The following is a 15,312-nucleotide window of genomic DNA, read 5'->3' on the forward strand; positions in this document are numbered from 1 at the left end:
ACTGGGTGACCTTTGGGGCCAGCAGCCATCTCCCAACCCGACCTACCTTACAGGGGTGTTGTGAGGATATAATGGAGTGGTGGGACCCCCTTGAACTCCTTGGAGGAAAAGGTACAGTGAACCCACAATTTACATTTAACTTGAGCACATTCAGCTTTATGTGCTTCGTTGAATCATAGAATCTTAGAGTTGGAAGGAACCCAAAGGTCATCTAGTCCACCCCCTGCAATGCTTGACAAAAAAGTAAAAAAACAAAATAAAAGGGGGCCTGAAAAGGGGTGGGAATCCAGGAAAAAAGACTTTGGCAACCCCACCCACCATTCAACCCAGTGTGCTTTGACTTTACACAATTTTGGCTTTAGGCGCAAAAATCCCTGGATTCAACTGCTGTGTAAACTGCATGTTTACTGTATGTAAATGCAATAAATAAAACAATAATTCTCAGAGGCGCACCAAAAACAAGAAAGGGTCTCGTAGATTTCTGTGGCAGAATATGGATTCTTAACCATGAAGGGTTATCTTGTATGAAAACTCCTACCTTGTTGCCAACTGGCTTTTGTTTTTTAATTCAAATTACATATTCTTGATTTACAGTCTTCTCTCTTCCAACTACTTTGGCCGCTGATGTCATTGATATCAATAAGATGCATAATCCTGTGCAAAACATTTGTGTAGAATGGGGTGTGATTTATTAAGAGTATTATATTGCTTATCATAAGCCCCTGGGGGATTGTACACTCCACTCTCTAAATACCTTGATATTATATCTATATATATGTATCTTTTCCCTCCTACCACATCCATACTAACCCTTGTTCTCACAAAATGTTTAAAAGTGGATGTTCAGATTCTCATTGTCTTAATAATTAGTGTCACCCTACATTAATTCCATTAATTTTATGCGTGTTCATAATTATTTTGTGGTAGCTCCTACACTCTGGAACTCCCTGTGCCTTGACTAAGCCAGAACTTTCCCTGTGCTCTCTTCTGCACTTGCTGAAATTATTATTATATTATAAATTTCTTTGTTTAGGCAAGCGTGCCCAGACATGTAAAGTTGACATGTAATTTAATCTCTAATCTTAGTTTGCAACATATATGTTTAATACATTTAACTGGTTGTTTTTATTTATGTTTTGATTTTTTTAAAAAAAAAACGTGTTTTGTGTTCAACTTTTATGGATAACTCCAACCCATATTTCATATTCTTTCCAAACCATGTTGAGGTTTTATTTACAATTAAGTGGTATGCAAATTCTGTTAAATAAATGAAATACATTGTGTTGCAATGTTTGGGTATACTGCAGTACGCAAGTTTCATTGTGTGCTGCCCCTTGGCATTCTTGTGAGTGCAGGACCTTATTCCCATTTTATATGTATGAGAAGGGGAATGCATGCCTGCAGCCTGGCTCTTCTTCATTCCATAGGCTCTCGTGGAGCTTGCAAGAGTCCTCTGCATTCCCAGACACGCTCACTCAGCCTGTTGCTATCTCTCTGGCTTGCTCCTCAGGTAAATGTAAGCTCAGCCGTACTGAAAGCAGCAGCTCACCATTATGGCTCACAGTGTGACAAGCCCAACAAGGAGTTCATGCTTTGCCGCTGGGAGGAGAAGGACCCACGGAAATGTTTAAAGGAGGGCAAGCAAGTGAACAAGTGTGCAATGGACTTCTTCAGGTATGCCATTTGAAGAGTTGGTGAGTCAGACCAAAGGCCCATCTATTATTACTGATCTTTGGGGGCTTATTTTTGCCTGCAGGGCAGGATTAAACAAAATCCTTCAAATAAATAAAATAGTCTCATTTTGCCTTCTTCCTTTAGTCAGAAATGCACTTTTAGTATTTGAGATCCTGCCTCCCAAAGGCTTTGCAGGTTCATATTGCAAAAGGAAACTACTGAATTCCTTCCCCTACAGCAAATTTTGCTTATGTCTTATTAGATGTTGGTTCAATTATCTTGTGAATGTTGTTGCTGTTAGGTACCTACAGATTTTTTAATGGAAAGGCAGGGTACAAATGTAACCGGTAAATAAGTGAGTAAATAGTTTTGCTTATGTCAGAATAAGCAGGTGCCATGACACTGTTTTAACTATTTTTCCATAGCCTACTTGCTCCCCCTGCTCCATGATTAACTCTGTAGGAAAATCATATCTCTGAAGTGACCCTACAAGGCAAGGGATCTGAATCCAGATTTCCTTTACAATCTGCTAGAGAAATTATCATGCCTCTGACAACTGCTGTGTTCTTTAAAACACACACACTTGTTTCTGCTCAGATATCTTCTGTTTTAACTTCCCTCTAATTCTATAGTGAGTTCAAATGGTTACCCATTATTGTCTTTAATTGATGAGCCATTCATGCCTTGTAGCTCCTTTCCCCTCCATGATGGGAACAACTTCCTAATTTAGAAAAGTTCCTGTCAGTGATAGTTCACATCTGACTTGGATTTTAAATTGTCAAAATGTCATATATTGGATGCTGTAAGAACTTGAAACACAGTTTTATGAATCCACTATGCCTCCTTCAGTTTTCTAGAAAAACTGAAAGGCAATAACATTGACACTGTTTACTTTTTGTGATTGGATGCTATCCTGTTGTTCTCAGTTTTGGATTGACAAACATATTTGTGTTATTTGCCATAGGGATTTTGCATGGTATGGGGATGGTAGCACGAATGTAGAAAATATTTGCAGTCTGAGTTGGCATTGATGGCCAGAGTTCCTCTGTTTTCACTAGGACTTAGTTATGTGGTACTCCAGCTGTAACCAGAAAGAACACATAGCTTGCTGTGGTCTTCCAACCCATGTGTGAGCAAAATAAAAAGGTGCCTTTTAAGAATCACTCTGCCTACTTTTTCACTTCAGGAAACATTAATGCAGCATCTTTGTGTTTCTAGGCAGCTTAAGCTGCACTGTGCGGAGCCATTTACCCAATACTGGACTTGCATTGACTATAATAACCTGCTAGAGCTTCGCCACTGCCGCAAGCAGCAGCAGGTCTTTGATGAGTGCGTCCTGGATAAGTTGGGCTGGGTGAGACCTGATCTGGGACAGCTGTCAAAGGTAACTGAATGTGTTTGCTGGCTGTGTACTGGGTGTTAACCTAATCACTTCTTGCAAGGGTTTTTTTTTATCTTGCCTCTCATCTGAATGTTGTCGCCTGATCCTACACTATGGCCCAGGAGGGATTTGCAAACTCGGCCAGTCTTTCCTCAGGGCTAGCTCCCCAAGCATTGAGGCCAGTATCTAGAAATTCCAACCTTTTCAGCAGTTTTGCCTATTAGGGAATTGTGATGGCATAACTTGAGCATCCACATAGGGGGCCTCTCTTCAGTCATCTTCAGTTTGTTTTTGGCTCAGCCCAGATGGAAAATTCGGCTCTCGAGCTAGTATTGGAGAAGGTAGCTGGTTTCTGGGTTTCAAGTTGTGTCTTTGACCCCAGATCACAAGCAGTGTTCAATGCCATTGTTTAAAATAAGCTGTGGTTTAATGTAGAGAAGTGCTTTGCTTCTCCCCTGTTTCTGACTGTGCCATGCAGGGATGAAGTAAACTGGAGTCTAGCTTGCCCTGATGTGCAAACCCATGTTCATACAGGTTCGTAGTTTGTCTCCAAACCAAAAGCAGAAACCAAAGTCTGTTTTTTGCTTCCTGCTTGTAGTTTGTTTACCTCCACACTGCAAGTGTGCAGGAACCTGAATTTGCACATAACAAACCAGACTCTCTTAGGTTTTGTGGTGTAGTGGTTAAAAGCGGTAGACTTGTAATCTGGGGAACCGGGTTTGCGTCTCTGCTCCTCCACATGCAGCTGCTGGGTGACCTTGGGCTAGTCTCACTTCTTTGAAGTCTCTCAGCCCCACTCACCTCACAGAGTGTTTGTTGTGGGGGAGGAAGGGAAAGGAGAATGTGAGCCGCTTTGAGACTCTTTCGGGTAGTGATAAAGCAGGATATCAAATCCAGACTCTTCTCTTCTTCCTATGTGGCACAGTCAGGAGAGGGGAAAGAGCTTGCCCAAATTAAACAATAGTTTATTTTAAACCATAATTTTATTTTAAACCATAATTTTAATGTCTTGGAGCACCCATGTGTCTTCCCTGCAGATCAGAGTGAGCCTTAGAATAACCACTTTCTAATTCCTATTGGGGGAAATCACTGCAGGACATGGAAGGGGGTGTGTGACATGGAGTGCAAGGACTGCAGCTTAGCAGTAGGATATATGCTTTGCATACAAAAGGCTCTCAGCTTCAATCCTGGCCCATAGTTCAGGCTTCTTCCTTGATCTACTGCTGTCACTTAGGGCACAGGTGGCCACAGTGGTGCACAGGGCCTTCCACCAACTTAGGCTGGTGGCCTAACCATGACACTGTCCGGTCTGCTAAAATCTGGCTGGAGTAGTTACTCTGGTAAACTCAAGATTGGGTCATTGTGGTGCAATTTCTGTGAAGCTGCCTTTGAAAGCTCTTCAGAAACTGCAGTGGAGTGCAGCTGCCAGGCTCAAGATGAACAGATTTTGGAACACCAGTCCTGACACAGCTGCACAGGCAGCCTGTATGTGTCTAGGCCCAAATCAAAGTGTTGGTTTTAACCTCAAACACACGGCTCAGGAACCCAATATTTTTCATATCACCTCTCTCAGTATGAACCTACCCAGACCTTTTGGTCTTTATTTGAGGCCCTCCTTTGGGTGCCCCTTCAGAGAAACTTTGGAAGATGACAGCATGGCAGAGGGTCTTTTCTGTTTTGGCTCCCGTCTGCCAGGGTGAGGCTTACCTCCCAGGCATTTGACAACAAGGTTGATAGCTTGTTTTGCTGGGGAAGCTTTTTTTGTTTATGTTTTTTTTCTGCTGGGTTACTTTAGTGATTTTACTGAAACATTACCTGGGGGGGGGGGGTTATAGGCTCTTAAGCTTTCAAAAGTCACTTAGAGACTGTTGTACTAAGTGACTAAAGAGTTAAATAAATAACAGTCCACCATCTGCAGGGCACCAGCTTGGCCACTTCTGATGCATAATAAGGCAGCTCTCTGTACTCGGATTCCTTGATGCAGGTTTGTTTGCACTTAGCACCATTCGGATGGACTGACTTCCTTTTGCAAACCTTCCTGTTTGTCACTCTTTCCAGGCTGTTTGCTGCTCATCACGCATTTCAATGTGATTCTTTCCCTTTCAGGTCACCAAAGTGAAGACCGACCGGCCACTGCCTGAGAATCCCTATCATTCTAGGCAAAGACCACAACCAAACCCACCAGTTGAAGGAGAGTTGCAGACATCTAAATATGGAAGCAAGTTGTTTTTCTTTGACTTTTAAACTGGCTATTTTGGCTCCTTCAGAACAACACCAGACTTCATGATGACTGTAAATAACTCTTTCCTGGTGTGTTTTGAATGCCCTCTGTATTTGGTAGTCATTAAGGATAATAAACTTCAAATGGTATGGTTTGCCTAATGTATTTTCTTGTATGTGTAGGTTTTGTTTCTGAAAAGTAAAAGTGCAAGAAAGTTCTAAGTCTGGAATAACATCCCTTAAACAATTCCAAGAAAATCCCCCCACTGGCTCAGGATGCAGTTGGTTATACTTAAGAAAGATGTTTTGAACAGCCAGGCAGCTCCAGCCTCCACATCTGGAGGGCACCCGGTTGGGGAAGGCTGGTTCCCAGTGTTTGACATAGCATCACTTCTTTATGTTAGGCATATCAATTACAGAAATATTGTTAGAATATATTTAATTGCCTTGATCATAGGTCAACAAAGTATACACAGATCAGCGCCACATCAAGAAAACATAAATAAAAAACAGGCAATTACAGACATATTTACAAATCAGACTATACAACAGGCAAATGTTTTTGAAACAGCCGGATACCCTTAAAAGAATCTGCCAGGTGGGTGTCTGTATAATTGTGTTTGTTTGCTTAGATCCTTCTGGTTCTGCTGCCAACGGGACTCCTTTTTCAATAATAGTCCTGTCTTTGAGAAAGATTTATAAGTGTTTGAGCTGTTAAATCCCAAAAGCAAATGGTCATGTACAGTTTATACTTCTTTGGACTCGGGGGTTTGCCCCCTTTTTACTGAATTTTCCTTTCCTGGTTTCCAAACTGAGTTCACTTGTCAAAACCTTGGCATCTTGGGTTCCCTCTGGATGTCTTGGACTACAGCTCAAATCAGCCTTGGCCAACATAGTCTGAACCATAGAGCAAGGGTCAGCAAACTTTTTCAGCTGTGGGCCGGTCCACCGTCCCTCAGACCATGTGGTGGGCCGGACTGTTTTTTTTTGGGTGGGGGGTGGGTTGATGAATGAATTCCTATGCCCCACAAATGCATTTTAAATAAAAACACACATTCTACTCATGTAAAAACACCAGGCAGGCCCCACAAATAAGCCAGAGATGGATTTTAAATAAAAGGACACATTCTACTCATGTAAAAACACGCTGATTCCCAGTCTGTGGGCCGGATTTAGAAGGCAATTGGGCCGCATCCGGCCCACAGGCCTTAGGTTGCCTACCCCTGGAGGGCACCTGGAGGGCAAAAGCTTTCAGTAGGTGTCTCTGGTCCCTCTTGCCCTGTTTCTCTCCCTCTCTCGTGCTAGGACACTTGCTGCTTTCAAGGTCTCCTTGTAATGTCTCAGCAGCGTTGAGTCTTCAGCACAAGAACGCTTCTCCAGGTAGGTTGTAACCTATTTCCTTGGAATATTGCCTTCCCTTGCGCAGGTACCAGGTGTACAGGTACATTGGTACCTCCGGTTGCGAACAGGATCCATTCCGGAGCTCCGCTCAGATCCCAAAGAATTCGCAACCTGGAGGTGCTGCTTCTAGGCATGCACACGGCATGGTTTAGTGCTTCTGCGCATGTGCGCGGCATGTAGAGCGCTTCTGCGCATGTGCACGCAGCGAAATCCAGAAATACTTCCACGTTTGCCGTGTACGTATCCCGAAGGATATGTAACCGGAGGTGAACGTAAGCAGAGTTACCATTGTATTGTTCTCTGAACATAGCAATGGTGCCCACTAGAGATGGTGGAACTGAGTTCCAGCGAGTTCTGGCTGAAAAAAAAGCTCTGCTGCTTCTCATCCATATCCTGGTTTATTTCAGTTAACCATTGTAAACTGCCTTGGGTATTTTAATGGAAGCCTAGGAAGCTGCCTTATACCAAGTGAGACCACTGGTCCATCTATTTCAGTATTGTCTACACTGACTAGCAGCATCTCTAGGATTTCAGGCAGGAAATCCCTCCCAGCCCTGTCTGGAGTTGCCAGGGATTGAACATGGAACCAGGTTCTGCGTGCAAAGCAAATGCCCCAACATTGAGCTACGGTGAGGTGTGTAAATATATATATATATTTGTGTGTGTTTATATATAAATATATACAGGTGGTGACCGTTTTGCATGCAGGTTCCGTTCCTGGTCCCTACACGCATTGGCAGAGTGTGCATAAGCATGTCCCATCATGTTCTGCCCTCTTCTGGGTCCAAAAGGAGCCATGCATTTGTGATCGTGTATCAGTTGGGCATGCTTTAATTGGTTGCTGCCCATACAGGTGTGACCTGAGATCAAATGTTGTAGCCTGAAGTGCTGCTCTCCAGGGTGCCAGCCAGCCACATGCACCTCTTCCATGCTACTCCATTCACTCCCCACACCCCACTACAACATTCTGTGGCCACAACACCCTCAGTACTCACTGAAATGCTTTGGGTGTGTACCCCTCCTCCCCAAGCTTCCTTTTTAAAAAACATTTGTCTCTGCATCAAGAAGTGTCAGCTCCTAGCTCAGTGGTCAAACACCGACTTTGCATGCAGGTGGCCCCAGGTTGCATCCCCAGTGGCCTCTCTCTATATTGCTAGGAGACACTCTTGCCTGAAAGCCTGGAGAGCTGCGGCTGCACTAATTGGATGGCTCAGTTGGTTAGAGCATGGTGCTGATGACGCCAGGGTTGCAGGTTCAATCCCTGCATATTCCTACATTGCAGGGGGTTGGGCTGGATGATCCTCCGGGTGCCTTCTGACTGATTCTAAGATAATGCCCCTTAGTGTAGGCAACACTGGGCTATACAGAGATCAGCTTTTTATGTTCCCTTAGGTGGGACAAAAAAAGAAGAAGCAAGGACTGACGGAGTTCTGCTTTCCCTTCAAGCTTGATGGCATCACACCAGCCTTCTAGAAACTTCAGTCATGGGCATATTTGCTGCTATGCACCTGGCATTATTCACCTGTGTGGCTGCTGGGCTCCCTCTCACTCTGTGCCACTGCCCAACTCTGATATCAATCACCCATGCCCACTTTCTGTGCCACTTCATCTGCTCAAGGTACGTGAGCCTGTGGCACAGGGGAAGACTTTGGACAAAAACTGATGACCCCTTCCCCCCAATATTTCTTATTCCCATGATAATTCAGTTTGGTACAGTTGCTTTTAATGGATCTTCTCAGTAGGTGCCCATATAAATCTAGACATTAACTATTTATTTATTTATTTATTTATTTATTTATTTATTTATTTATTTATTTATTTATTAAAACTGCTGCTGCTGCTATTTTGTGCCCCCTTGGCTCAGCTTCCTATGTGGGGGACAACCTGCACCACCCTGAATCTGGTACTGTTGGGGCAGTAGGAAAGGGTCGGAGCCAACAACTCCCTATGGGGCAATCCCAATGTAGTTGCTGCCCCATGTTTTGGGGAACCGTTGGTCTTTAACTTATGCAGCCTAAAACTATGCATATAGTAGCAAGTGCACCTTGTTAATATTCCTGGTTGAATCCCAGTTTGAGAAGGTCCTCTTGGCCCTTCCTGACCTTCTGCTTGCTGCCCCCTCAGCCTCTGAGAGTTCCTTGTATGTCACACAAGCCAGGATCTTAACACTCTTGCCACCTTCTGTGTGAAGGAGAAGAACTGGATTTCTGAACCAGTTCGCTAGACTGAGGTTGGATAACTGGCTCAGAAAGAGGTTTCAATGCATGGTTAGCTCTTTGCCACCAGAAGCTAATAAGCACCCTTCCTCGGTGTATCCTCCCCTTCTAACCAGGGTTCCAGCAAGCAAACCATGCAAACCTCTGTTCCTGACCTCCACCTCGGTTTTCTCAATAGATTGTGGCTCCTGAGCATGCTTAATCCTCTTCGAATTGTTCACCACTTCCGAGTTGTTGTTTTTTATTATTATTTTAAGCACTGCTGTAGATTTCCCTACGGATGCTGATACTGCCCTCTTGTTTTTCACTGCCCTCATTTTGGCCTCAGAGCTGTCATCGCTCACCGCCTGAGCTTGCTTTTGGAAGGAGGGGGTGATTTGCTTTGCTGGAACAAACCACAAGCCTGTCTAGACTGGGATTCTGAGTGCAACAGATCCCATGGTGTGGATCTCACTGGGAATCATTCTATCTCTCTCTCAAACACAAGCACACAGCTTCTCCTGAAATGCACACTCTGTGCATCTCTCTCTCTGAACAGGACTTTGCTTATCCCCACATTGGGGGGGGGGAGGGGAGGCAGTGACGTAGTGTTTTTGTGGGGGCCCCACAGGGCAGTTGCCCCCTGGTGCAAAATTGTTAGGGAGTGCATAATTTCAACCCTTGTTGCTGCCTCAATACAGTTGTGCACTTCTGGTACTGGGCTCCATTGAAAACGGCTTCTCCATGAGAACCAGGAAGTCTCCAGATAACCGAACAACTCTTCTCTGTGGCTGCAATCACCTGCGTGATGTGGGTGCCATTAGGCAGTTGAATGCGCATGCATACTCTGTCTGTCTCCCTGCCCCCCCCCATGTGGCCCTGGGTGCTGGCAACCCACACTACACCACTGGCAGGGGGCAATTCCTCAGCCTGGCAAGAATCGAGACTGCCTGCAAAACCTCTGCTCTTGCCCAACAAAGCATCGTGGCTGGGAAAGGCTCATTGCCTCTCTGCTGGCTGATTTCCCTCTTATAAAGCTTGAGAGGCTGTCCTAGAAGCTGCCTCTAGGGGTCTGCTGTCTGCTCAGAGTAGCGTCTGTTCAGCATTACCCTTAATGCTTTTGTCAATCATTGGTGGACCCCCGCCCCCCCTGCTGCCCGCAGAACCCTAATGGTTTCTTAGAAAACCTTTGAGCAATCAGACATCAAGACTGTGTTAAGAACATAAAGCCATCTTGCACGAATTTACCAGGACATTTCCTTGGCAGAGAGAGGGAGAGAGAGAGACCCAGGCGAATTCGACATGGGAGTGTTTAAAAAATTATTATTTTTTTTACCTTCAGCGTGGAAGAACTCCACTTGTGCTTGGGGTGCAGGCCGTAACCTTTGCCAAAACTCATCAAGTTGGGCCTGAAGCTAACTGCTTATGGCAGAGGGTTTTGTGTTGGGGCTGTGCTACCTCGTTACACTGAATGTGTATCCTCTCTTGCACACACATGATCTCGCACTGAGACCCCTTGCATATCTGGCTATGAACCTCACTTGGCAATAGAGGAAATGGCACCTGAGATGAAAAGTGAAGCAAAGCAGTTTTGCTTAAAAACGGTGGTTGTTGTTGCTGTTATCCCCCTGCTCCCCCCCTCCCCGCACTCTCTCTTTTTGTGCGCAGCTCTGGTTGCCTCACCGCAAAAAGGATATCATTGAGTTGGAAAAGGTTCAGAAAAGGGCAGCCAAAACAACTGAGGGGGTGGAGCAACTTCCCTATGGTGAAAGGTTCCAGAGTATGGGACTTAGTTTGGAGAAGAGGAGACACTATAGAAGTTTATAAAATCATGCACTGTGTAGAGAAAGGGGTCAAAGAAAAGTTTCTCTCTCTCTCTCTCTCTCACACACACACACACACACACACACACACACACAATACTAGAACTCGTGGACATCAAATGAAACTGAAGGTTGGAAGATCCAGGACAGAAAAAAGAAGCAGTTCCTCACGCAGCACAAACTTTGGAACTCACTTCCGCAGGAGGGCAGAGATGGCCACCAAACTGGGTAGCTCTGCTCTGCCTTCACAGTTGGAAGGCAGTAGAGCTTCTGGATACCAGTGGCTGGAAGCCACAGGAGAGGAGGGTGCTCTTGTGCTAAGGGCCTGCTTGTGGGTTTCCCATCTGGCCGGCCCCTGTCAGAGCAGGATGCTGACCATTCAGCAATATCTCTTCCAAGTAGCACCACTTGCTCCTCTCTCTCCTTCTCTCACCTTTCTTGAAATACAGTAGAGGTATTCGACCGTTTTGAGTCCACGGCTCCCTTGACCAACTCCATTCTTTCCGCGGCACCCCTGTGGGGCTCAGGAGCCCAGTTATGTCACCCCTTGCCTGCAGAGCCGGCAGCCTCTCACCCTTTTTCAAACACCCTCTCCTTGGGAGCCCTCTGGGCAGCCACTGCCACCCCCCTGGTCTCTGAGTTTACTCCCCCCCCCATCCCAAAGAGAAGTGCCTCCTCACAATGCCCCACAGGGGTCTGGGAAGAGGGTGCCCCCTGCCTTAGTGGCCCGATGGAGACTGGTCAAAGGTGAAAGTGAGGACAGCATCTTACCTTGGGAGGCAGTAGTGGCAGAAGCAGGCACTGCTGGGTGTCCACAGCAGAAAAGCTCCCCTTCAGCATCGGGCAGGCCATGCACACAGCAAGCCCAAGAAAGACCAGCGCAGCGCCTGCCTGCCTGCCTACCTGCCCGGCCTCCCACTTGTCTGTCCATTCCCAACAGCAAGGGCTAGTGGACTGGCTGGCTGGGCTCCATTGTCCACTTACCAGTACTCGTTTACTCCAAGACGGCCTCAGCTCTTGGCAACCAGCACCCTGTGTGGCCAGCCCCAGAGGCAGCACTCATGGACATATATTTTTAAAATAATCTGTATTAAGAATTATGTCAAAACAAACATCAGATAAACACACACAAATAAACGACTAGAACATAATAAAGAACAAAAAGCTTCAGATTTTACTTAAGCTTTCCCCCTTCCTCCCCCCACCCTCTTCCCCTACTTCCCTCACCTATATGCAATCTTATTAAAGTTGTCATGTCCATATTGTGCTGTGTTATTTATTTATTACTCTTAACATATACATTCTTTACATATCTTTATCCTGTAACCTTGCGATTAATGATCCATAAGCTATACTTCTTTCCCATAGTTCATCATATACAATTCTACACTTTCCCCTTCTTTCTTGGTTTTCTGAATATAGCTTCCTGTTGCCGACGCTGTTAATCTCTAGCCAATGTCATGAACTCATAATTTTTTTTATCTCCATACCGACAATTCTGGAATTGTTGTTTTCCAATATTTTGCAACCAATAACCTTGCCGCTGTTGTTCCATAACAACAACAACAACAACAACAACAACAACAACAACAACAACAACAACAACAACAACCACTCATGGAATTTGTAGCAAGGGCTGCTGCAACAAACAGCTGTGCAAGCCTTTGGGGAGGCAGAGACGCAAGAAGGCATCAGAGGAGGGAGGGAAGGAAAGAAAGGGGGGCAGAGGCCAGGGTTGCCACAGCACACTGGTTGAAAACCACTGCTTTACACAAATAAACAACACATACAGCAGGTCATCATAAAAGAAAACCCTGTCAGGAGTGAGCCAGCAGTAAATCACACCATGCAAATTGGAGTCAACTCTTTATTAGCAAAAACACAATCTACACAGGAGTGTCAGGCTTCGTGAGCTTGGCAACTCCTCTTTGGCAGACGTTGCCCCCTTGCATCAGTTGCCGAGACTAAAAGTCCTCAGCTTCCCATGGTCAGCTTAGTCCCCTGCTCTCCAGGATTCCCCCCCAAGCAATTGGAGGCTGTGCCTGCATGCAGCCAACCTCTCCTCCGCCCTTTTCATGTCTCTAGTCACAGCAGGAGGGGAAAACACCAGAGACTCTTCACCAGCTGGATTCCGCTCTGCTTCTTAGGCTCCCTTATCCTCTGCTTCAGCTTCTGCCTGATTCTGGACTTCTCTCTGCCACAGACTATCCCTTCTCACTAAACCTTGTTGCCTCTTCAGCTTCTAACACTTCCTCATCCCAGTCTTCTCCCTGTGACCACTCGTCACCGTCCCACCACCGCTCCCTTGAGGGTTCCCCAGCTGGTTCCTCCAACCAAGAACACAAATGCCTGCAACCAGGTTTGTTTGTTTTTGATGGGAATAAAATTGGCAGTTCAAACATTCAAGTCAGGCAGCAGTTGCATTGTGTTTGTTAGGTGGTGTCAAAAGTGACTCTAGCAGTTCTGGCTCACCTAGAACCCTCTCAGGCCCTGACCCAGCACACGTTTTTCTGCTCCCCACAGGATCCGCTGCTACTCTAATATGAAGGAAATAATCTAGAACACATAGAGCCCACCCCTGACAAGCCATGCAAAGTGGTGAGTGTTGGGATATGGGTGGGAAATGCCAAAGTATCTAAACAGCATCCTTAATGAGGCAAAGTTATGTGGAACACTTGCTAGTGGCTTATAGTCACATGCACATGGGCAGTTTTTAAATATTCCTTTAGAAGAGTCACTGCCAATTCCTCGCATTTCTGTAAAGTTGTATTTTGAGTTGCTGAACCTTTGGCTAACATGCTGTGATGGGTTAGACCAGCCTTCCCCAACCTGGGGTAGGGGGGGACCTCTGGGTGCTTTGAATCACCTGATTGAGGAAGGCTGGGTCCAGCGATCCCAGTACACCAGTCGCACAACCTGGCGAGTCAGCCATTAGCACTGTTTCCTTCTCCTAAACATTTCCCCCTCCTCTGGCCTGTTTCCCAGCCCTGCATCAAGAGCTGGTTTTCCTCTCCTTGAGAGTAAGCTTGCATCTCCTTATGCCGCATAGGAATTTCGAGCCACTAGCAAGGACAGCTTCAATAAACACAGAGTGAGTGTACCTAATGTTCTCCTGCAGGCCACAGATGTCTACTGGTGATATTATATTTATAAGCGTGTAAAGGACGTGTGGGACGCGGGTGGCGCTGTGGTCTAAACCACTGAACCTAGGGCTTGCTGATCAGAATGTCGGCGGTTTGAATCCCTGTGACAGGGTGAGCTCCCGTCGCTCGGTCCCTGCTCCTGCCAACCTAGCAGTTCGAAAGCACGTCAAAGTGCAAGTAGATCAATAGGCACCACTCCAGCGGGAAGGTAAATAGCGTCTCCGTGCGCTTCTCTGGTTCGCCAGAAGCGGCTTAGTCATGGCGGCCACATGATGAGCGCCGCAACCCCAGAGTCATTTGCGACTGGACTTACCTGTCAGGGGTCCTTTACCCCTTTTGCCTGGCATGCTCTGGTCCATGGGGTCATGAAGAGTCAGACACAACTGAACAACTGAACAACAACAACAAAGGGACCCCTGACAGTTAAGTCCAGTCGCAAATGACTCTGGGCTTGTGGCGCCCATCTCGCTTTACTGGCCAAGGGAGCCGGCGTATAGCTTCCGGGTCATGTTGCCAGCAGGACTAAGCTGCTTCTGGCTAACAGACCAGCGCACGGAAACACTGTTTACCTTCCCGCCAGAGCGGTACCTATTTATCTACTTGCACTTTGACATGCTTTCGAACTGCTAGGTTGGCAGGATCAGGGACCGAGCGACGGGAGCTCACCCCGTCATTGCGGGGATTTGAACCGCCGACCTTCTGATCTAGTAAGCCCTGGGCTCTGTGGTTTAACCCAAAGCGCCACCCACGTCCCACCCTTTACCTTTAAAGGACCCCCAATAGGATTCAGTGGCTGAACCTTGTTGAATGCTAAGAGGCTCCCTCTTGTGGACACTTTAGGAACAGCTGCCTTGTGCTGAGTCAAAGCCATCGGTCCATTTCACTGGCTGGGAGCAGCTTTCTGTGTTTTCAGATGTGAACTCTCCCAGCTGTACCTCGAGCTGCCTTTGAGGAAAGTCACATCACAGTGCAATGCCCCTAGCCCAGAGCTGACTTCCTTGAATCATAGGATTGTAGAGTTGGGATTCGGGAGGTACTCTCAAAGCAGTCCAACCCCCTGCGATCACAGGTGAAGAATCTCCCAACAGGTGGCCATCCAACCTCTTTAGAAACCAAGGGGAGCCCAACACCTCTCGAGGTGGTTCATCATTCCACTGGCAAATGGCTCTCCCTACCAGAAAGTTAATCCGAGTGTTTAGTCAGAATCAAATTTCTTGTCAATTAAAGCCCTTGTTTCGAGTCCTACTCGCTGGAGCAGAAGAAAACAAGCTCTTGAGAGATCTTTGAAGATGGCTCTCATATCACAGCTCAGTCTTCTCCAGGGTAAACATACAGGTGAAACTTGAAAAATTAGAATATCGTGGAAAAGTCCATTTATGTAAGCAATGGATAGACTCATGACTTGCAAAGCGAGAAATGTCAAGCCTTTGCTTGTTACAATTGTGATGATTATGGCGTAAAGTTGATGAAAACCC

General features: G+C 46.1%; 1 protein-coding gene across 1 annotated transcript; it reads left to right on the forward strand.

Annotated features, from left to right (window-relative positions):
• The first annotated feature begins 1,375 nt into the window (after nt 1-1,375).
• On the forward strand, nt 1,376-5,425 carry NDUFA8 (NADH:ubiquinone oxidoreductase subunit A8). The gene is made up of 3 exons (XM_033137880.1): nt 1,376-1,674; nt 2,893-3,058; nt 5,162-5,425. The coding sequence occupies exons 1-3, from the start codon at nt 1,379-1,381 to the stop codon at nt 5,297-5,299; spliced, it is 600 nt and encodes a 199-aa protein (XP_032993771.1). The 5' UTR covers nt 1,376-1,378; the 3' UTR covers nt 5,300-5,425.
• The last annotated feature ends 9,887 nt before the right edge of the window (nt 5,426-15,312 follow it).

The sequence above is a fragment of the Lacerta agilis genome, chromosome Z (genome assembly GCF_009819535.1).
Source record: "Lacerta agilis isolate rLacAgi1 chromosome Z, rLacAgi1.pri, whole genome shotgun sequence".
Classification (NCBI taxonomy): Eukaryota; Metazoa; Chordata; class Lepidosauria; order Squamata; family Lacertidae; genus Lacerta; species Lacerta agilis.